General features: G+C 43.1%; 2 protein-coding genes across 2 annotated transcripts; one reads left to right on the plus strand and one right to left on the minus strand.

The window, feature by feature from the left end:
• The first annotated feature begins 2,317 nt into the window (after window positions 1-2,317).
• Window positions 2,318-16,158, plus strand: ero1b (endoplasmic reticulum oxidoreductase 1 beta). Its single transcript, XM_079279052.1, is given in 15 exon segments — window positions 2,318-2,415; window positions 5,085-5,204; window positions 6,732-6,815; window positions 7,183-7,224; window positions 8,744-8,826; window positions 9,500-9,573; window positions 9,864-9,984; window positions 10,384-10,441; window positions 11,145-11,169; window positions 11,816-11,908; window positions 12,096-12,342; window positions 12,581-12,650; window positions 12,863-12,949; window positions 13,122-13,255; window positions 13,665-16,158. Coding segments are annotated over 15 exon segments (1,362 nt in total). The 5' UTR covers window positions 2,318-2,352; the 3' UTR covers window positions 13,726-16,158.
• A 2,382-nt stretch (window positions 16,159-18,540) lies between these two features.
• On the minus strand, window positions 18,541-23,185 carry gpr137bb (G protein-coupled receptor 137Bb; the record flags this gene model as incomplete). The annotated part of the gene is made up of 7 exons (XM_079278858.1): window positions 18,541-18,901; window positions 19,040-19,161; window positions 19,510-19,638; window positions 19,949-20,098; window positions 20,314-20,536; window positions 20,653-20,702; window positions 22,781-23,185. 7 exons carry the CDS (start codon window positions 23,183-23,185, stop codon window positions 18,787-18,789), a joined length of 1,194 nt encoding a protein of 397 aa, XP_079134984.1. The 3' UTR covers window positions 18,541-18,786.
• Between the last annotated feature and the right edge of the window lie 1,351 nt (window positions 23,186-24,536).

The following is a 24,536-nucleotide window of genomic DNA, read 5'->3' on the forward strand; positions in this document are numbered from 1 at the left end:
GCTGATAAAAAAAATGAATGATTCACTTTATCTATTTAGCATCAGAAACAATGAATATAATATTTTACAATGTCCTCGAATTTAAGGTGACATCTTCAGATATTTTGTTTTGTTCATTTACCAGTAAAAAACCCCAAGATATTCCGTTTACAATGATATAAAACTGAGAAAAGCAACATCTTCTCAGATTGGAGAAGCTGAATCTTTTGCTCTTTTGAAAAAACAATGATTCAAACAATTTATCATCAAGAGAGTTGTTCATAAACGTTATATCCATCGAATAATTGATTATTTGACAAATAAGTTCATCTCTTCAACAGTAATTGGCATATGCAAGCAGATTTGTGCACGTAAATTGTTAATCAGAAAAGTAATTTGTATCTGTAAGTGTCATAAAAATAAGTATAAAATTAAAATACTCAAGTAAAGGTGGAGTAGGCCTACTTCTACAAGGCTACTTCATTCTCATTGGTCTCATTTATATTCTAATTATGTACACAAAATCGATATAGAGCTAAAAACAAAAAGCTGGACAAAGGTACACCATAAACATTTAACTACTTTGTAGAAATATAAATCCATGTGTAAAAAAGTAGACAGTATATACACCTATATAGCCTATAAGATAAAACAAGATAATCCTTTATTCGTCCCGCAGCGGTGAAATTAACAGGATTACAGCAGCATAGTGGAGCATGTATATATAGTGGAATAGTGCAAACAAGAGACATCGTAAAAACAAGATCAAAACAAGTATTATAAATAAGTAATAAACAGTAAAGAATAAAAGTAAAAAAGTAAAGAATCCACACTAACTAAAATATAACTACAACTAAAAATAGTATATATAGACAGAATAATCTTTATTGCACAGATATATGAAACATTAATGCCATTTGTAAACAGTAAGACAACACTTGGGTAAATCTACCCAGATATATATCGTTTACACTGTCATGAAGTGTTTTGGGAGACCATAAATTGTATTTGAACTGAGGATTTTAACCAGCACACATTTATCAGTCTGTGCGTTTTATTTTGAAAGGTAAAGCCGGAGGTTACACATTTGTTTTGCTAGCTAACTTGATGCTAAATAAGGAAGCTGGTGAACAGAAACTTCTCAAATTATGTACCGTCTTAAATCAATGACCCCGGTTCTGTCAGGGCAGTTAGAGGTCTAAATGTTTGCGTGAGGGTCTTCAGACACTCACTTCACCGACCCACTCTGATTTATTTGCGGTCACTGCGGATGCTAACTTCGGTTAGCCTGACGCTAACGTCACCGTAGCTCCTAACTGAGCTGACAGAAAGAAAGTCCTACTGATTCTTGCTTGTTTTTTAAATTGATTTCCCCCAACTGGTGCACCTCCGCCAGCACAGTCAGTAAGTGATGTGGAAAGTAACTTTACAAGCGCTCGGTGTTTTGCTGTTGGCCTGGTTCTTCTTCGGGAACTCTGTTCTCGGTTGGTTTCAGCAAAACAACGTAAAACCCCAAACGCAGCACAGCGAGGAGCCGAGCGAAGCCTCGTCGGACAGCCAGGACCAGAGCTGCTTCTGCCACGTAAGTGTAACATTAACCGAGGAGTGCTTGTGCGGAACCTTTATATTCAAAGCGACGTTGTTACGGTTTTCATAATGTTATGTCTAGCTTTTAAAACGTGGCAATTACGACACGACAACAGCTAGCATTCAAGAAAATCTAGCATTTTCTACCGTCGCCTTAATGTGACGTCGCCGTGTTTGTGTGTGACGCTGGTAGCAGCGACACTGTCCTGTCGCTGTGTTTGAAAGTCACATTTATAGTCAGAGTTATGATATATAAGTTTAGCCTTCATATATTTTATATATATATCTCTATCTCTCTTCATATGAATATTTACTCATTGAAGCTTTTCATGAAAATAAATAGTGACGAGGTTTCTAAAATTTAAATATTCAGAATCAAAAGTCTTGAACTCAAGACGCATGATTATTTTTCAGCCAAACTGCTGTTATTTCCATTACTAAGTAGAACAGCGTGGTGTACCGCGATTGGCTGCTGCAGAGCTCCCGCCTCTTGCTCTCCCGTGGGAGTTGTAGTCTTTTGCGCCACACCCAACAATCGCTCCCAGCGACCTCAGCCCTGGAAGAGGACTACAAACTGGGAGGCGCTGGCGTAGAGGGGCGGGGTTAAGTGCTTGACAGCTGATTGTTTGGAGGCGTGGCCTCTACATAGAGTAGAACTAGACTGGAGGTCTGAAATGACAGCTCAGCCCTCAGACAGAGCTGCTGCCGCTGTGACATCTGGGCGCCAAGTTCACTGAGAGGAAGTTTTAATTTGGAGTTGAAAAACAGAAGTAGAGACGCAGAAAGATGCTGAGAGGGATTTGCCTCTTCCTGCCTTTCGTGGTGCTCGGTGGACAGCTGCACTCAGAGGTTTGGGTCATTGTGATGAAGTTTTGTACTTTACTGAGGCTTTCCAGGTGTTTGTGAACGGTCGAGGGGCACATGTATGACTCACTGCAACACCAGAAAAAAGGGAAGTGCTTTATGCCAGGGGTCCCCAACCTTTTTTGCGTCACGGACCGGTTTCATGTTATAAAATATTTCCACGGACCGGTGTTAACGTCCCTACTGGTTTCTGGACCTACTGGTTTTCCTTCTGTGCGCGTGTTGTGTTCGCTTAACAGCTGCAGCGGTTTTCTGCCTCTGTCGCCTGTTTCGTCACACTTTCACAAACATATTGCTGGAGATCTAAAAGACACATCTCATATCGATTGCAGGGATTATGATTGTATGAGTGAGCACTGCATCACAGCCACGTATGAAGAAATACATGGAAGAAAATACATTTATGGAAAGATCGCAACAACCTGGATTCGAACTCTGTCCAGCAAAACTCCCACTTGTACTTGGTAATTTAACATTTAACACCGGCAGCAGAGTTGTTGTCCCAAACATACTTTTAAGGCCGCCGTCATTTTCAAGCTCCAGCAGCTGATCTCCCTCTGGCACGGATAAGCTCGATTCACCTGGTTTGTTCACAAATGGGTTGCGGATCCATTCCTTCGCAGTTCGTGGGTCTTTTGTGGTTGGGAAGTAACGCTCGTGACAAGCGTGTTGACATGTGTCAAGAGAGACAGGCGCATGTAATTGGGAGAGAATCCGGTCATTTTTCAAAATAAAATATCTTTCCGACTCTGATAATCAATGAAATGAAAAAAAGTTATTTATTCTTTCTGTGCGGCCCGGTACCAAATGACCCGCGGCCCGGTACCGGTCCGCGGCCCGGGGGTTGGGGACCACTGCTTTATGCGACTCCGAATAGGAGGAGCCTATATATGTAGGCACTAACTGTTGGTAAAATATAAGCTCAATTTAAGCCAAGTTATTGGAAACTCCATAATGTTTTGAATGTTTGCCCGTTGACCAACTTCTCATTTTTGTATGTTAAATTGACCGTCTGTTGGCAATTAATTGGTTAAATTTCCATAAAAAATATCAGTAATATGAAGTTTACATGACTTACTTACTTTAACTAGGTGATGATGAAACGCTGACATGGTCCTTTTACACAGCGCTTCTGTTTCTGCCAAAACCCAAAAGAGACACGTAGAGAAACGAAGCTTTGAATGGACTTTGAATTACTACTCGGTAACACATGAGGTACTGTGTTGAATGCTGTCTTAATTTATTTACTTTAGAGTTGAAACAATTAGCCAGTTAATCAGCCCAAAAAAAGACCAAAATAGGTCCTTTTTAATCGACCAAACAACCTGGTTTTAGATTATAAAATCAGAATCAGAATCAGAAACCGTTTATTGCCATTGTATGTTGAACATACAACGAATTTGACATGACGGGAGTCATGCACTCAGTGTTTGTGTTTTGTATGCACTTAAGCCAGGTGTGTGCAGTGGATTCCGATTACATGTAGAACAGAGTTAACTCATAAGCCAATCCAAAGCCTCCTCACCACACCCGGGTGGTGCTCACGCTTTGTCTGAGTTTAACATGGGTGGAGGTGCACCGTCCAGGTGGAGGTGTGAATGATGTATGCGCGGGTTCAGGTGACAGCGGTGGATGTATTATGTATGGACGAGCAGGCGGCGGCGGTTCGTCTGTCTGCTGGCCTCCTGCTGTTAAAGGGGAAGCGGAGCCTCAGCGGGGAAGCAGGTGGAGGCGTTAGTGTGAAGCAATGAAGATATTAATACAACTTTATTTATACATCGCATTCATCTATCAAAATATAGAATACAATCAGAAAACAACACGTAGGCTGAAGGCAATGAATTGTAATGACAATGCGTATTGTAGGTGAGCTTAAAATTCTAGTTAGAGGCAATTTAGAAAATTATTTTATCTTTTCTGAAGTCATATTTGTACTGCAGATGTTTCCATTTTTGTTTTTTAAAATATGTTTTGACTACTTCAGAGCACTGCAGCAGTAATGTGATGTAGAAAAATATGTTATGGCCCATAAAGTGATGACAAAATAATAATAATATCCTAATTAGGGCTGCAACTTACTATTATTTTCTTGATTGATTCTTTTTATATCTGTCATTTTTCACGTAGAAAATGTCATAATTGCTCAGATGTGACGTCTCCACGTCTTGTTTTGTCCGAAACCCAAGAATATTAAGTTTACAATAATAAAAAAAAAACCTAGAAAAGCGGAACATAATTCACCATTGAAGTGAATGTTTGACTGTTTTTGCTTGAAAAATATCAAACGATTAATCGATCATCAAAACAATTGTCGCCTTCAGTTAATGAAACTGAGAGAAAAATATAAATGCTGCACATACAGTATCTTATATACTATATACAGTATTGATTTCATCAACTGAATCTTAACTCTGAGTATCAATAACACAGAGGATTTATTTTAAAGGAACAAAGATATAACTCTGTAGAATACAGGTGAGTGAAAACACGTTCTGTGAAAATGTGACCAGTTATTAAAGTCGTTACTGGCTAAGCATCTGCTTGTAGTTTGTGCTTATTGTTCGGTGGTCTGTTGTGTCGTTCGAGAGAAGTTTAGTTTTAGACGGTGTCGCCTCTCGGCCAGTAACAGCCGGTTTGTCTGCGCTCTGCTTCAGCTGACGGGCGTCCTGGACGACTGCTTCTGCGACGTGGAGAGCATCGACGTCTTCAACAACTTCAAGCTCTACCCTCGAATCAAGAGGCTGACGGAGAAAGACTACTTCAGATACTACAGGGTAGGAGCTGCACCGTCACTGCCGACACCATTGGACCCACTGTGGTATTAGTACGGAGCTCATGTCGTGTCCGAAATACTTTCCAGCACTTTCTATGATGAAAAGGGAAGAGAATCATATTTTATAATGCCAGAAATGGTCGAATTCTGGGGATAGTCATATTTTGACTGCACCATTTCCAGAGCGAACGGTTAATATTGTAATTATGTATTGTGTGGTTTTGTTTACTGTACTTTGGCTCACAGTGAGCAACTCATTTGCATTTTCCTCCCCTTTGTTGCCAGTTATTCAGGTTCATGCTGTTCTTAAACGTGTGTGTGTGTGTGTGTGTGTGTGTGTGCGTGTGTGTGTCTGTGTGTACGTCTGGAGATATCAGAGGTTATGTAATAAAAAAAAGAGAGAGACGAAGAACAGCAGTTTTACTTTTTAGTCCCATTTATCCGTTTGTTACGACGCTGTTACGGAACAGGAAGGACGACCGATGTGTTTATGAAATATTGTGAAATACTTTAACAGTTGCAACAGTAGTTCACGAGCTAATACTGTGAGAGGAGGAGGTTTTACTTCAACTGCAGTTTAAATACAGTGTTAAACTAGTATTACAGTTTGAGTTAGTTTGATGTCAAGATCATCCCAGAGGTGTTTTTAAGCAGTTATTTGACAAATTTTGCTCTGAGAGAATGATAAAATGAGCTTTAAAGTTTAACTTCAGCAGAGATTCAGTTACTATCAGACCTGACTTCTTGGCATGGGTTTTAATAAATACAAGAAATTCTATACCATAAAAATGTATACTTTCTGCTTAATAATAAGCTTCAATATATATATATATATAATATGTGAACAAATATTATTCACATATAATAGTTGTTGGCATTGAGCCCTCTGTGTGTAGGATTGTTGACGATCACCAGCCTTCACATCTAACGGCAGAATGCATCTCGAGCACATCATTGGATTAACGAAGAGAATCCAAAGACGGGCTCACAGCAGCTGAGCTACCGGTCTGACATTACAGTGAGGCAGATTGTTTATGTCCAAAAAATAGACTGCTGACTCTTTGAAACGTGAGCTGTGATGCTGATGTCATCGTGTGAACCGTACAAACACCTGCTTACGCTAAACAGCAGCGTTAATCAGCTGCAGCTGGGTCCGTCTGTGGAGACGGCTGTCGTCATCGCCGTGATGAAATGTTTTTACATGAACAATAACTAAACGGGTTCATTGATTAATGGACTAATTGTTTCAGCTGTGCTTGTGTTCGGTACTTTAATTTACAACAAAATATCAAGTTTCATAAACTCTAAATGAACTCAAGCTGTCAAATATAAATAGTGGAGTCAAAATCTACAATAGCATGAAATGGAAATACTCCAATAAACTCCAAGTACCTCAAGTTTCTCCTTAAGTGCAGTAAATGAATGCAGTCCTACTTGCTTAGAGAAAAGTCACAATAATACTTTGAGTAGTAATGAGATGAATAAATAAATAAATACATTTAATATAATCTTCTCTTCTCTTCTGCAGGTGAACTTGAAGCGACCGTGTCCCTTCTGGGCCGAGGACGCTCATTGTGCCATCAAAGACTGCCATGTGGAGCCCTGTCCAGAGGTGAGAGGTCAACCACACACGCCTCATATTAATATTAATAACACAGTACATCTTAATTACACAGCACTTCTCTGGATACTCAAAGATGCCTTACATGACACATTATATAGCCTGTAAAATAATAATAATAGTTTATTTATGGAGCACTTTTCAAACAAGAAGCACCTGAAAATGATTGAATGAAGACAACGATCGGACATGTTGAGTAAACGCAGGTTGTAGTCTGCTAGGACTTTTATATTTGGTTATTAATAGTGAATTAAATAGCCTTTCATAGCGCTTCACACGGATGATTTTGGGTTCATTTGTTTATCTGTTTGCATGAAGCGGTCTCATATTGTCTGTTTGTCTCTGTGGTGTTTCTCAGAGTAAGATCCCGGTGGGCATCAAGTCTGGGAACTACAACAAGGTGAGAACGTAGAAGATGAATGTTACTGAAGACGAACTGTCATACAGGCATTACGGAATACCCACAATCCCTTGTGTTACTTCATACTGCCACCGTTTGATTGACCTCAGATGATAATCTCATAATATATATATATATATATATATATATATATATATATATATATATATACATCTTAATACACACCAACTGATTATCATAACGGCTTAGAGTTCCAGTGCCGATGTGAAATCCATGTTTTCTAGATGACTTTGTTCTTCTGCTACATTCTGCGTCATGTTTCGCTGAATATTAAATCAGCAGTTATAAAAATGTGAAAGCTGCGTCGTAGAGGCAGACGAGCTTTATCTGAGAAATGTTTATTCACTTCACATGGAGCTGAAATCATCACCAAGTTATGTTAAATCGCTGAAATAGTTCGTGTCTGTTTATGAGTCGTAAAAAATCCTGAGTTATCTTTTAGAAGACATATTGGGGACTATTTTCAGCGGCGGATTAATCCACATTGGTGCTCTGACCAGTATTGGTGGCAGCAGGACGGTGTGAGTGAAAATATACGACAGTATGTTCATGACGTGTTTCTTTGATGTACACAATACAGTGTAGAACATCACCAGATGAACCAGACGGACTTTATAACTGTTCATCTCTGGACAACAAACTCTGTTTAATGGAGTATAGGACCAGCTGTGTTTGTTCCAGCACTTTGTGTCTCATTAGCTGATTCAGTAAACACACACACACTCACACACACTCACACACACTCAACTTATCTGCTCCGATAGTTTCCACGTAGGGAGCGAGGGCCGAGTGTTTGCCGGCTCTTGGCTGGCGGCCTGATGTTTGTCTTGCGATGACCCAGAGGTGTTTGGACATCTGCACACGTCTCAGTCGAGGTCGAACGCGTCTCACTCACCGTCGGCCGGGAAACCGTTACGGCCGGTGGGACGGAAGCACGTGACTGTGTGCCACCTCAGCAGTGTGTGAGGAAAGTCTTCAGGAGAGAATGAATCCTGACCGGCACATCTGGAACTCAGCTGTCAGCGATACGTCACCATGAATCTATATTTTGCGTATTAAACAAGTGACCTGTGTGCCTTTTACTGACGGAAGCTCCAGTCCGCGTTGATCCGCTGTTTCATTGTTTTTTTTCCCTCCACTACAATATGAACTGTAATGTTCAGTGGACAGGCGACGCTTTGCGTTGCCGTGTTTATCAGGCCGAGGCTGCATCCCATAATGATTGTGGACCCACAGCCTCAAATGTTGGTTTTTATGGAAAAACACAGCTTTCCCAACAGCTGCTCTGAATACACAACGCTCAGAGGTGATGTCACAATGCAAACATTTAAACAGCTTGGAATTTGAGAAAGTGGGACATTGTTCACTATTGTCTGACATTTAAACAATCCAACGTTTAATCTAGATGATAATCTGCAGATTACGCGATAACGAAAATAATTGTAGCCCTAAAACAAGTGTTCCTCTAACTAACAACCTCTCTTCTCTCTGTCTCCAGTACTCTCATGCAGCGAACACCAATTCGGACGTGACGGAGTGTGAACAGGCCAAAGAGCTGGGCGCCATCAACAGCACCCTGAGGTGACCCCACAGCCCTCTCCTCCCGTCTGAGTTATCTGAAAAGAGACTTCAGCCGGCTGCAGCTGACAGTGACCAGGTCCAGCGTGCCGGCAGCGTCCGGCCGGCAGCAGCTGCTGGGAGTTTCTCAGCAGACTGACCTTCACCGCTCCGCCGTGGTGGAAAAACACGGAGGGTTATCGCGAGTTGATAGAAAATGAGAGAACACGGATATGTTTGTGCTGAATACGACACCTGCTCGACACGGAAGTCTAAAAATAACCTCAGTGGTGAACAGACCAGGAAGAGAGAGCAGACTTTCATCCTCTGTGTACGATCACACAACGTATTTAAACAACCCTCTCTTCCATCAGCAGTCAGAGAGACGCTGTGGATCCCTGAAGTTTAATTGTACATTGAACTAGATTCATCAGATTAAAGTCTGGAACATTAGAGATCCTTTTCCCCTTTTATTGTGATTGCAAAACGAGACCAGTGCATGGACACATAATCAGCCAGAGGATATCACGCAAAGACGAACAAAGGGGCCGTTTTAAACTCAAATTCTCTCTTTTTTTTTTTTAAATGTCGATGTTAATTTTTGATCGTGTTCTCATCCATCTATTTATTTCCTGCTGCCTTACCTCAGTTTCTCCTCCAGTGTTCAATAAAGACGTTTCTTTACTTCCTGTTTCAGTAACCAGAGTAAACAGGCGTTCGCTGACTGGGCGAGACACGACGACGCTCAGGACTACTTCTGTGAGCTGGATGGTGAGGACTCGCTCTGTCCGTCCAACACGTTGACCCAACGCACAACACGTCTGTTAAAGAGCTTTAATCTCACGCCACCATCGCAACACGTGTTCTACTTGTACACTGAAATATCAACATCTAGCGGGCACATCGCCCTGAAATCTCCTCATCACGTTCCATTAGATCCTTCGACCTCATGACCTCACCTCTATCATGTTGTTGGAACGTTTACACGCCACAACAAGCCTTCAGTCCATTAAAAGTCTGTTTTGTGTGTGTGTGTGTGTGTGTGTGTGTGTGTGTGTTAGATGAAACCTCTCCAGACTCTGAGTATGTGGATCTGCTGCTGAATCCGGAGAGATTCACTGGATACAAGGGTCCTTCAGCCTGGAGGGTCTGGAATAGCATCTACGAGGAAAACTGCTTCAAGTGAGACACACACACACACACACACACACACTTCTGGGCCATTTACGATATTTGAGAACTCTGATCTTCCGATTTTCTTTCTTTCTAAGATTTGTAATTGTCAGATTAATTCAGACTCTGGTCCCTGTGGTTCTCATAATGGTCCTCGTCCCGAGTTATAGTATAGTCTGTGTATAGTTGTGTCTGATGCAATAGTTTTACTGTTTGTGTTCAAACACATTACTGACGTCTCTAAAGGAAAATGTAGGAGGAAGTGACTTCAGCTCTGTCTGCTTTTTATTTTCTAACAAATGGACAAATATCAAGTTGAAAATCTGCCTCCTGCCAGTTTGCCTGTAAACCTGAGATGATTATTGATGATTACGAATAAAAAAACATTTGTTTTGTTTCCGCCGACAGGCCCAGATCTGTGTACCGACCTCTGAACCCTCTGGCTCCGAGCAGAGGTGAGTCAGCTTGTTAACGGAGAGATGTGACGGAAGCTGTTTGTAGAAATCTCTAATCCACAACTTTACCCATAATGCCTCACACCAGACAGGAAATACAGACCATTAACCGTAACGTACCGATGTGTCTTAGAGACGTTAACCGGCATTAAAATGGTTTATCTTCAGACATTTTCTTTTTCTATGTCCAATGGGCATCCTGTAACTCTACTCATACAACATAATGACATAAATGTTTAAAGAAGAACAGTCGAAATGCAAAAAGTTTTACAATCGTTTGGTACAACCCTTCACCCAAGTCTACTTGCAACCCTTTCTGTACTGTGTGGATGATATTGTGTATTTAATCTGCCCCTGATTAGAATACACAACTCAAATTTATCATTTCAATTTTCAGATTCGTCTGGTTTTGTTCCTGACCGCTAAAAGTAGATCCAGAAACTAGACATTAACCTTCTGCTCTGTTTATTTCTTTATTTATCTTGTGCATCGTTTACCGAGTGTGTGTGTGTGTGTGTGTGTGTGTGTGTATATATGTTTGTGTTTATTAATAGAACAGATCTAACAGCTTTGTTCTCTTTGTCTTTCTGTGTTCAGGAGACGACGATGGTGAGTAAAACTTCACTCTCTTCACGTGAATGTATTTTTAGTTTCAGTGTAAATGAATGAATATAATAATATAGTTTTGTTTGTTGTGTCGCTCACATTGCAGGAGAGGTTTTCTACAAGTGGCTGGAAGGTGAGTTCCTCCTCGTGTTTTTATATCTTTCTTCTCAAACAGAGCATTCTTCACAGTCACCTTTAAGTTCACACACACAGCTTCACACTTCCTGCTTCCTGCTCCTGACCTAGATAACAAATATTGCATCTTTTGCGTGATGTAAGAGTGTGACAAGTGAAGCGTTTCTATCTTTTCATTTCATGGATTTCATTCGTCTGTGTGCATTTAAAAACAGCAGCAGCAGACACTTTGAGGTTAGCTCTCCATCATCGGCCCGACCGTGTGAACCGAACTCCATCTGGAGCGCAAACGTTCTGATCTTTCTGATGAAAGCTTCCGTTTCCTGTCGTCTTCACTTCCAGCCGACAGCAGCAGCTTCTCTTATCTCCTCGCTGTCAGAGTTCGTTTGGTACAAAGAGGCCAAAGAGCTTTCACTCGCCCAATCTCTGTGGCGATTTGCGTGCAGATTGCATTTTAAAATGAAATCCCGTTCACCTACATTGTAAAAACTTTTAAGACAAATAACCCAACTGCATGAGGAGATGATCACAGGAGGAAAGGAAGAACATGTTCAGTGGCGCTTCCAAGTCTTTTGGATTCTTTGGTGAGTTTCTTTGGATTAATAAAACATTTCCTCTTCACTGTTCCCTCTCTGCGTCTTCAGGTTTGTGTTTAGAGAAGAGAGTTTTCTACCGACTCATCTCGGGCCTCCACAGCAGCATCAACATCCACCTGTGTGCCGAGTTCCTGCTGGACGGTACGTCAATCTGATCTCGGAACAGTTGTTTGATTCTCTCGTTGACGCCATATCTGACTTTCAGCACGGACCCCAAATCGATGCCTTACTTTGATACCTTACCTCGGGTCCGGTGTTGAATGTTGAAATCACCAGAACCGAATGATGCGTGTGGCTGACGGTGTTCCCTTGTTGTTTGGTCCCTCAGAGGGTTGGGGCCGCTCGGTGTGGGGCACAAACGTCCAGGAGTTCCGGCAGCGTTTCGACACGGCGGAGACGAAGGGCGAGGGCACGCGGCGGCTGAAGAACCTCTACTTCCTGTACCTGATCGAGCTGCGGGCGCTCTACAAGGTGGCTCCGTACTTCGAACGGGCGTTCGTCAACCTGTACACGGGGAACATGCAGGAGGACGGAGCCACCAAGGAGCTGCTGCTGCAGGTCTTCAACGAGATCAAGTAAGAGGGGCGCGTTCGTCTGGAGTAAGAAGAGAGGAAAGATTTCACTGTTCGCAGGAGCAAAAGTACAATTTAGTTCAGTTGGTATATATTTTGATGCTCAAACTGTTACTTCAGTAAGATGCTGATGTATTTCTACTCTGTGGTATTACTACCTTTGCTCAAGTAAAAGGTCGAGGTACTTCTTTAACCTCTGCTCATAGTAACGATGAGACTAACCGCTCCGTTTGTCTCCCAGAGCTTTCCCAATGCACTTTGATGAGAAGTCCATGTTCGCCGGACACAAAATCGAAGCCAAAATGTTAAAGGTGAATCCAAAACGTCATCATCCAACACGCAGAGCGACCAATCGCTGTGTGTGTGTGTGTGTGTGTGTGTGAGATACCCAACGATGTTTGTCTTTGTGGTTTCAAACAGAGCAGGTGCCTCTTTAGTCTGTGGTGTGTTTGCTCTCTTTTTAATGCTAAAAACATGTGTGTGTGTGTGTGTGTGTCCGTGTCCGCTCTCTTTTATCCTTCAGGAGGAATTCCGCCTCCATTTTAAAAACATCTCCAGGATCATGGACTGCGTCGGCTGCAGTAAATGTCGCGTGTGGGGAAAACTGCAGGTGAGCGCCGTGTCTCTGCTCTGTGGCTTCAGGGTTCTAAAACTGTGAAATTGTCTTTTTAAATTGTACAGTCGTGACGTCACAAACCGTGTTTGTTGTGCGATGCACCGTAAACTTGGACAAGAACCACCGGAGCGCTCTAACGCTGTTCCTTCCGGTGTGCCGTGTGCAGACTCAGGGTCTCGGTACAGCTCTGAAGATCCTCTTCTCCGAGAAGGAGATCCAGAACCTCCCTGAACACAGCCCCTCTAAAGGCTTCCAGCTGACTCGACAGGAGATCGTGGCTTTACTGAACGGCTTCGCCAGGTACAGTCGCTGCTCTCTGGAGCCCCGATAGACTGTTACAGGGTCAGTTCAGATTCACCAGATTCACACAGTCACTCAAACACACTCACTGCAACTCCCGGTGTTCAGCGAAGTAAGATAACTGAGTCTTGTGGCTTTGAAGAGAGCACAGATAACGGCTTTATTTCCCATCGGACGGCACAACATCAAAATCTAAAATACCCTCTACTGCCGCCCGTCCACAGCACGACATTTCTTTGCTCCCGTCTGCCATCTGCTGTCGGTAATACACAACCCCACCTCAAACAAGCTGAACTGTCTCTTTAAGGGAAATGAACACTCTCCCTCTGACTCTTGAGGTGAACTCTGTGGCTGCTGGCGCCCTCTATTGACCAGCCACCATTTCACCACCGCTTTCTCCCACTCTCAGGTTGTCCACCAGTATACAGCAGCTCCACAGTTTCCGCCTGCTGCTGAAAGACAACAGGTAACAGAAGGCGACGTCCCACCTGGCCAGTAGGCGGCGCCAGCCCCCAGAGAACTGCAATAGTCTAATATTCACCCAGAAGAAGGCCTTTTTCATGGACAGCAAGATCAGCAGTGAACCCAACCATCCCCCCCCACAAACACACTCTCTTCTCCCGCTAATCTCTCTCCTGTTTCCCTTCTGTACTTCCTCTTCCTCCTCCAGTAGATTATGAATGTTAACTCCTCTGCCTCCTCTAGCCTACGTCGGGAAAGTCTCCAGGTTCTAAAACAACTTCACCCGACGTCTCTTTCTCTCTGCTGTGAAACTTGTCGGCCAGTGTACACACCTTTCCATTTATATATTTATTCTTTCGGGGTCTCTTTTGAGAGGTCGACCTGTAAGATCAGCAGGTTTGGAATGAAGTCACAGACCGAGCGGTGACCAGCCGAGCTCCTGACTCCAGGACGCAGAGCAAACCGTGTCCGGGTTTGAGTTGACGCAGCCGCGGGTGAATCACTTCACCGGTCATTCCTCTTCCTCGCTGACCCCGCCCTCTGCTGACATCACATCCTGTTGGATTTTACAGTCATGTGAGCCCGAGTCAGAGTCCTTTTAGGGCTCTTACGTAAGGATGTTGTCCCGAGAGAGGGCTTAAGTCAGAACGGTTCTTCCACATAGAAAGTGCGTCTGAACCGTCAGGACGCTGCTGCCCGTCCTTTACTTAACTTTCACCTTTTCCTCTCCTGTTGTTTTTAGATAAGTTTGTTGCTCAAAGCCTGAGGATCTGGACCAATCTGCTCATGTTGACCATCTCAGGCCGTGTGTGTGTGTGTGTGTGTAGATCATCAACAGTTGCAGCTATGAGATAATGGACTGTGACTTGTTTCCATAGTTAACCTTGATACAGTAGCAGCTTTTTGCTCTTGTTTGTGTGAAAGTGTCACGTTTCTGTTGTGTATTTTGTAAACGTGCCGCCTAGTTTTCTCCGCTTTTATTTTTTAGCTTCGGCCGTGTTGTCTTGAAGCACAGCTTTAGTCGAGACACAGTTACCGGTATTTAAATAGGAGAAGTAGGATTCATTAGGTTCTCTTGAGATGAATTACTGTATTTTATTTTACATTTAATTAGGAGACGGAGTTGTAAAGGCCCAGGGATGAGAGGGTCGGATCAGCAGGATGCTGGAGGAGTCTTTAGGACTTCTGTGTCCAGTGCTGACGTCTCTGACGCGGTTCCCCCGAGATCAGCACTACAAGAAACATTCTCTGCTTTTATTATTTATTTTCACACCCAACCATTGTTCAGACTCAACCCAACAATGTGTTCGTGTGTCTCTCTGACTTCCTGTCTGTGGCTCTCAGCTCCGAGCCCTTTGGTTCCTGCTGAAGACGTAAGTCTTTAAAAACACAAATATATAGTTTCCTTTTGTCCTAAAACAGCTGGTCATCAACAGGAGGAGATAGTGCATTTGTTTGGGACTATTTTCAGCGGCGGATTAATCTATACTTGGTGCTCTAGTGTGTGTGTGTGTGTTCATGGTGATGAAGGAACAACAGTGAGGCTCACTGGTGTGTTTTTAATGGAGCTCTGTGGAACAGAGGAAGAAGAGACATCAGGCCTTGATACACAACACTTGTTAGTAGAAACATTGATTGATGGTTTTAATGTTTATACTTTAAGAAGGCGAGTCATCTTGAGAGAGTAGTACCTTGAAACAACACGGAATAACGTCACAAAGAGAAAATGCTGACGATCAATAAGCAACGTCAAACAAGCAAAGGACGCGGAGCGCGTCCGTCGTTCTGGACAAACTGGTTTACGAGGTGATTTTACAGATTTATTCACGACTCCGGTCTGAATATTTAGTATGAAGTGGACCAAAGACTTTTAAGTTCATTTTTTTTTTGAATGTATGTTTTTTTTGTTTTTTGTTTGCGAGTGTTTATCTTTTACTTCATTGAATATTTGATCACGTGACAGTTTAAAGATGTTGCGATAAGATATGTTGAAGCTTTGTTCCGTATAAAGAGAGTTAGGCTTTTAATTTGTAATTTAATAGTTTGAAACCTGAAAAAGGATAAAAAGATGTAAAATTACAATATAAAGAGTAAAAGTCCATCTTCTTCTTGGCCTTAACTCATACTTTAATGCCATACATGGGATCGGGGGGGCATTAATGTTGTCAAATGAAATGGAAGCGACCTCGTTTCATTTCTGTCATACAATCAAAGATTTTGTGAATTAAATGATAAATTTAAGGAAATTCAAAGAATTAACTTTAAAACGCATTGAGTCCGATAAGTTATTATCATTACATTTCACAAACATTTAAATGATGTTTAAATGTTCTTTTGCTCTCAGATCTCTATGAATCTATATGTAGCTGCACCATGTGGATGTGTGTACCTGTTGAGTATATTTATTTGACAAGAAGAAGAATAAATATTTCTATCACTGAGCTCTGTTTGGAATTTTGATTTTTTTTTTAGACTGATCCAGTAAAATACTCACATTTACACATTTTATTCTTTCATATTATTTTATATAATATATTTTATATTATTCCCGTGCAAGACTCTGACACTGGCCGATACATTATTAAAATTGTACTTGCTCAAAGTGTTTGTTTCACGTGCCGTTCGTTGGTTTGACTCGTCCACTGGTGTAAAATGTAGAACGTGCTCACAAAAGCAGTGAAGAAGAAGAAAGTAAACACAAAGTAAACACAAAGCACTGCACAAATGCAAACTGTAGGAAATATTTTAAATCGTTTTTACAAATGTTTTTTGAGTAAGAAAATGCTAAACACAATGAGTAATTCTGAATGTAAACATGAAGTTTGTTCCCAAGAACTCCACAGGGAACCTCTTTAAAGGGTAACTTCGGTGGTTTTCAACGCTATTGTTTTTGGGTCCAAGTGACAAATCAGGACAACAATTTTTGAAGTTGTCCAGTATTGACGGAGAACGCCGTAACCAGCTAATATGACGTTAAGTCCACTAACGGTGCTTCTTTTTGACAATGAACATAAAGGAAAACTTTTAGTGGACGTAAATGCGAGCTTGTCCCGGTGAAATAACCGTCTGCAGCGCTCTTCCTCAAAACTGGACCAATTTCAGAAACCGTTGTCCCGACTAGTCTGTTCGATAGAAAACTCCAGGCTTCCCTTCATGTGTGCAAAGTTCAACAAGGGTTTAGACGGCTATGCTAAATGCTAACATCCTCACAGTGACAATGCTAACATGCTTAACTTAGCATGTTAGCATGCTAACGTTTTGACTTCAGCAGTAAACACAAAGCACAGCTGAGGCTGACAGGAATGTCATTAGTTCTGCAGGTATTTGGTCAGAAACCAAATACAAATACGAGCAGCACCAAAAGCTTACTTCCTTCACTGGTTGATTAATGAAATGAAGAGATCAAACAATTAAATGAACGCATGTTTGTTGTAATGACAACTTTAATTTAAGTCTTTTTGTGTCGTCACAAACACACAAACCACAAACACAAAAAAGCTCAACAACAAAACGCACGATCTCAGTGAGACTCTGTACAAATAACTTACAAAACCTGCGTCCGTTAGAAATATAGACTTCTTTTTTCTTTCTGAACATCGTGACAGAAATGTAAACGCTGCAAAAGAAAGCTCATATTAACATAAATGTTAAAATCGTGATTTTCCTCATAGATTTAAATGATGCAACAGTTTTGATGGTTTAATTACTTTCCAGAGTTTTGAAGGATGTTCACGTTGAAACAACTTCTGGAAATCTGAAATTTCTCAAAACTTAAATAATTTCACATGTTAACAAATGTTTTTATTTATTTATTCAAAAATAAAATGAAAACCCACCGTTAAATGACTTGCTAATACGCAGATCTTTTGAGGTGAACATGAAAACAGCACAGAGGTGTTCAGCTGTCCGGCTATTGATATTTACAGGATATTGATTCTGTTGAATTAACACACGTGTCTGTGTTACGATGCATTTAGTTTTACTTTACAGTCAAGAACCCCAAAAAATGACTTGGGGAGTTTTTCAAGGATTATTCAGCAAAATGAAGACTTGTAGCAGATTTATTCAACTACTTGAGTAATCCTTGAAAAACTCCAAATAATCAAACATTCATCACAACATCGTCTACGTACTGTGGGTCTATAGATCCTGGATTCTCTCTGAAGTAGGGCTCCTGCACGAAGTTAAACAAGTCTGGATCACTTGTAATCAAACATGGTGAGCAAATACACGCGATGAGTTTTTGACGTTTTATGATAATCATATTTCAGTGACTGGTACTTCTTTATTTTCCTCTGTGATTTTACGCACTTTGTATCTCAGTGCTCCTCTCTGCTGTTTTTAGTCATGACAGAAACTTATTAATTCATTAAATGGTGTCGACAGCTTTGAATTGATTGTGATTAAATTCTGTCTAGACATTCATGTTCCCCAGAGGATGAATCCTAAAGACTTTGACGAGCTTCTGTCACCAGCGGGTCAAAGTTTTCACTAAAGATTCCCACATCTACTTGATGGATTGGCTCAAAATGTTGTGCATTCATGTTCCTCAGAGGATAAACCTAGACTTTGATGATATTCTGACACCAGCGGGTCAAAGTTGTCACTTATCCAATTAAAGATTCCTACATCGACCTGATGGATTGGCACAATGTATCGGTTTCTTTATTCATGTTCCCCAGAGGATGACTCCTAAAGACGTTGATGATCCTCTGACCTGCTGGTAGCGCAGGTTCATCCAGTTAAAGATTTCTGCATCTATCTGATGGATTGGCACAAAATGTTGTGCATTCATGTTCCCCAGAGGATGATTCCCAGTGATTTCGGTGATTTCTTTTCTTTAGCGTCACCACCAGGTTCACATTTGTGATATAGCTCAACAAATTTTGGATTGAGTTTGGTTCAGACATTCATGGTAACAACTCCATGGAGGAACCCTGCTGAGAATTCTGGTATTTCATCTAAAGTCTCTACTCTGAGTCTACAAACTTCTACATCGGTGATGATAAGAAACACAATAACTGATCGGTGTCAAAGTGCAGAGTGATGCTGTACAGTGAAGAGGGGGATTATGGGTAAGGGTGGAGCTCTCCGGCGGTGGCGGTCAGGCGCTGTTCGTCGCCGCTTGTGTGCACCGTGAAGCTGCTGTGGCGGCTGCTCCAGTCGTAGCAGTCGGTGGAAAGACTGTCAGAGAGACGACAAACGGTCAGTCAGCTGGTTTATTAATGTATTATTGATACAAATATTGATTGTAGCTGCTTTATCTATATTAATTCAGAAATACAAAAGGGTCATGGTGACATCGGTGGTGGTGTTTTGTACCTCGCTGATGCATTCTGGGGAGGAATGCTCCACGCCAGGTCATCGTCACTGTCGTACCGACGAGGGTTGTCGAAGAAGTATCCTCTGGAGGAGAGAACGTGGTTTGGTATCCCAGCAGTGCTCTGCGGAGACAAAGACTCGCAGTGAACACACACAGGAGGCTCTGCTGATATAAAAGTCCATATTTTGTATTAAGTAGCAAACAAAGTACAACTGAGGCTGATGGGAATGTCAAGTTCTGCAGGTATTTGGTCAGAAACCAAAGTATTGGACAAATTCAAATGTTGACCTGATGAAATTGGTCGGTGGATCAAGAAGTCTGAAAAATGCAACGACAATCCATCTAATATTCGCTGAGATATTTCACTGAGATATTGTCATCCCTGGTGTTTAAGCTACGACTTAAAAAAACAACCGGGTGCAAGCGTTGCAGAGGTCGGAGGTCACCCGACCCCGCCGGGAGGACTGACCCTTTCCTGAGGCGGCCGGCGGACCCTGAAGAAGAAGACGACCAGCGAGGTGGGCAGCAGCTCCCAGACGAACAGAATCACCCCGAACACGATGTAACCAGCGTCTCCCAGAGACGACCGCAGGTCCGCCTGGAGACACACCAACAGACATTAGAACAACGTCGCGAAGTACAGTACTGTGGACTTGAGGTATTTGTACTTCACTTGACTATTTCTATTGTATGCAACTTTATACTTTTACTCTCCTACGTCTCAGAGGTAAATATTGTACTTTAAACTACATTTTCTCACAGCTGTAGTTCCAGTTTTTCATCTACTTCCTGTCCAGTTAAATACTCAAAGGTCAGGGGGAAACAGCTATTGTAACGCCAGACTTCTGTTCAAACCAGGACGCTGATTGAAATGAGGTTAAAGAAGCGGTGGACAGAGAGACCCTCACCTGGTCCGAGACGTTGTACCAGTCGTAGTCGAAGGAGTTGATGTTCTCGATGTTGGCGAGGGCGAGCACCACCAGGTTGTAACAGGCCCGCGATGCGTACAGCAACACCACCATGATGCCGATCAGAGTCACCTGACACACCGACGTCCCCTGCGCACACACAGGTATCGCTCATATTATTCATTTTAATGTGTGTGCTGCGTGATGGAATGATATTTATAAAGGGTCCCTTCGTGAAAACCTGAAATATCCTGGAAGGAAAAATCAAGGACGCTCTCTAACTGATCAAATGTTGCCGATAAAGACCATGAGATGAGGTCGAAAGCTCAGGGAAGTTAGTAAGTGGACCAAACCTGCGACTTTACCTTTGACTCCAGGTAGATGTTGGCCAGCGACATCTTGGCAACCTTGTAGAGGCAGACGGACAGCGAGATGGCGCAGAGGACGAACAGGCTGTCGTTGATGGTGACCCTCACCAGGACGATGGTCTTCACGTCGGCGGCGGCCATTTTGACCAGCAGGGCACAGACCAGATTCACCACCAGGAAGAGGAGACTGGCGCCCAGGAAGACCAGGTACAGAGGAAGCCTGAATGAGACGGGCGAGAGCCGCACCGTCGGTGACCTTTCACTGCGGTTTAAACATGGAGGCGGGGCTAAAACATGCACCTTGGAGGTTTTACTGTAGGAACTTGAAGAGGTTACCTGTACTTGAGCAGTGCAGGTGCGTACTTGGACTTGGCCTTAAAGTAAACCTGTAGGGGGGAGTAATACAAGGCTGATGAGACACTTACAGCTCTTCAGCTGTACAGCTTTTTAGAAATCAATCGATTGATGGAGAAAATAATCAGCAGATGAGTCCACAATATCAATAATAGTTTCAGCTCCACCTCAACTAAAACAGTAAAATCCTGCTTTTACATCAATGAGTGAGTATATAATAGTATAACAATAATTTATTGATGTAATAGTATAAAAGTCACAGGGGACATTTTAATACTTTAACTACATTTTCCAGATTAAATTGAAATACTTTTACTCAAGTAACACTTTCAATGCAGGACTTTTACTTGTAGTGGAGTATTTTCACAGTGTGGTATTCGTACTTGTACCGAAGTAAAATGATCTGAATACTCCGTCCACCACTTTGCAGCTCATTTCATCGATTGGCGCCTCCTCTCTGGCCGAAGGTGCCCCCGTTAAGGAAACGAGACACAGTCGTGTTTGGTTGGAAAAATAACCTGCGTCATCTCAGCTCTCGGGAACGAGGGTTGTTAAGCTGCTGCTAAAGAGGCTCGTTTCGATTATGTCGTTATTTTCAGGTCTATTCCTGAATCCGCCAGCTGCTGTGGATGAATGGGTGAATGGGTGAAGAGGAGAGGCAGCGGCTACACGGATCATCAGTTGGAGGGTGGGTGGTTTGATTCCGAGCTCCTCCGGTCCACCAGTAGACGTGTCCTTGAGCCGAACACTGATGTCTCTGGATGTGTGGATGTGCAGGAGAAATCGCCAAAATCGTCTGCTTAATGGAGGAAATCACTTAAGACGAATCTGTTTGCATCTACACACTTATAAAGGTTTATTCGTTGTCGGTCGACTGGAAACGAGCTTCTCCCAATGAGCCCACCAGCAGCGGCCCAGACACAGAACGTCTTGCAGCAGTAAGAACAGAGAACGCTTGGAACCAAGAAGTTAGTTAGTTTAAATCCACCCACCCTGTCTACGGAGGTCGTCCTTCATCACAGTAGCATCCAGGCTATCTACAAACACTTCTACGTTCAGACCCAAGACTGCTTCATGACTGCATCCATCTCATCCGGGCTTGTCACATTTTCGTGGTTCTTGCTATTTTTCATGGATGTAGCGACTTAGCCGCTCCGTTCTCAATCCCACCGACCGGGCTCTGACTGGCTGATATAGAAACCGCTGTCAATGAGCTCAACAGCATGTTTCAACAGCAAAACAAAGGTTTGGAACCAGGCTGGTCTTATGCATCATTGTAGAGACAGTCTATCTTTGGAGACTTTAAGATCTGGACTATAATTACAGTGGAAACCGCTTAAATAATTAGCTTTTAGTAAAAGTAGTCCGCTTACCGTCTTTTCATACGTGACAACATCTGGAACAACATTTTAAAACCACCACAGGCTAATGTTAATTCTTCCTATTTTGCTTTTTCACTTCGCTCGCTCGATACTTTGCCTCGCTGCCACCTGGCTGTAATGTAATGTCGTCAAGTGGAGTGATAACGTCCGGTCCCGTAAAAAGGGAACCTCTGCCGATCCTCGATCGGCTCGAGAGCGAGCGACTTCAAAGGGGTCGTTCGTCTGCATGCGCCGCTGCAACGAAACAAAGCCGGCTAAAATGCTGGCTGAGCCACACACCCCCCCCGGTGTAAGTAAGTGAGGGAAAAGGCCCGAGAATAGCCAGCGAGCGAGTAAGTAGCGACGCCGTTAATGTCAATTAGATGGAGATCTGCGTGAGATTTAAAGACAATAAATGTATCGGTTAAAGTAATCGTCGGTGATCAATTCCACCCGGACAGACGTGATCACGATAAACAGTTGAATGATTCAACAGCAGGCTGAAAAACGGTGTTTCACTGCCCCCCGCTGGTTGAAAGTCTCTCCTCCGCTGCACCACTGATGGGTGTGGTCAGAGGTCGCACCTGTAACCGCACCCAGCTGTGATGTCACGGTGTACAGACACACCCCGGGGTACACTTCCACATCACTGATGCCGTGATGTTACCCTTTAAAAACTTTACGCTTCCAGTTTTCACCAGCGTCTCCTCCACCGGTACCTGCAGCAGCAGTGCCCCCCCCCCCCTCACCTGTGCACAGTAGAGGTTCATCAGGCTGAGCGTGAAGAACTGCAGGCAGACGGGGAAGCAGTAGAGCAGCCAGAAGGCGAATGGCCCGAGTGCGTTGGCGGTCACACAGTCTCTGAAGTAGAAGGAGAAGAGGAGGGCGCGCAGGGCGGCCCACAGCAGACACAGGAACAGGAAGGCCGTCTGGTAGCTGAAGCGCTTGTGCCGGTATCGCAGCACCAGCCAGAGCTGGGCGTACACGAAGGCGAAGAGCAGCGAGTAGAAGATGGTGTAGGCGATGGTCAGACCCAGCTTCACGTAGGGGGGGATGGCCGGCGTGATGGTGGGAGGGGGAGGGAGGTGGGTGCCGTTGCCGGCATGCTGCTGCTGCTCCTGTGCCGGGTTGCCCTCCATTGCCTCCCCATTCATCCCCCCTGTGTTCCCCAGGAGTGGGAGGAAAGGGAGAGGAGGTTAAAGACAAGGCAGCAGCCTCTGATCTCTGGGAGAAGAAGAAGAAACGTGTCTCAGCTCGTTAGACGGATCCTTCACATCCAAACGACTCTCCTCCAGACTCACCGTCTGATTCACAGGGAAGAGGGGGAGGAGGAGGGACACCGCCCCTCTTTTTGCCGGTGCCTGGTGGAGAGCTATTGGTGGCTGTTGGTCACGTGATCACACTCCCCAGCAGGGGATTGGCTGAGCAGGAGGAAGGATGCTGCAGAGAGGAGAGGAAGGTGGAGAGATGGATCTGGAAGGAGAGAGAGGTAAACTGTGATCTGTGGTCCCGCCCACCACACACGCACACACGGCGTGTCACAGCAGCGTCATACAGCCGCCGTCGACTGATGCTGGTTCTTAATGGCCAATATCAGACAGATACTGGTGGATACAGATGAATGTGTTTCAAATTGAATACTCTGATTGCAACAATTCCAATTTACTAAATGCATGCATTTATTAGATGAATGTAAAAAATGCTGAAATGCTGCTCAGCCGCATGAATTGCAGAAATGATCAGTATGTTATTTGATTTAACACTTTAATCTTGTGAGGTGTTATGAACAGTGCAATTTATTTATCATTATTATGTATTTTATTTATATGCAAACTGAACCAGTTCTGAGGTAATTGGGATGTAGCATCATTTCCATCCTGTCAGACTGGAGTATGAATGAATGGACTGTATCAACCCTGATATCAGTCTAACCCAAATATAGACCTCCTCCTCCTCCTCTTCTTCCTCCTCCTCCTCCTCCTCTTCTCTCTGCAGTTCTTCTTCTCTGCTTTTACATAACAGCTTGTTAGATAATAGAGGACGCTGCGGGGCTCGTCTCAACGCGCTGACTGATACACACTCATCACGTTTTATCTGACGCTCTGCTCCTACTCTTCTACTTTCATGCTGAGAAGTGACGTCGATCTGAATCAAACCGTTTTCATGATGTAGACATTTATTAAAGGATCGTCACAAACGACGCCATGTTTAAGCTGTGATGTTTTATATAACATGTTAACTGAATATCTGAGAGATAATGTACATTACTTGGTGTCTCTCTCTCTCTCTAAGTTCATACAATTCATCATATTTTTACATTAATATATTGGTACCTTTACTGTGTGAAGAAGTACTTCTGCCACCACGGACCGATATGATCACATGTCAACATAGCATTAAATGGGTTTATAAAATTATAAAACTTAACAAGCAAATGTGTTTCCTGGTGAACGAATATTGTTCCATCTTCAGTATAAGTCACACCGCGTCGGATAGAAGAATCAC

Source organism: Melanostigma gelatinosum, assembly GCF_949748355.1.
Source record: "Melanostigma gelatinosum genome assembly, chromosome: 11".
Classification (NCBI taxonomy): domain Eukaryota; kingdom Metazoa; phylum Chordata; class Actinopteri; order Perciformes; family Zoarcidae; genus Melanostigma; species Melanostigma gelatinosum.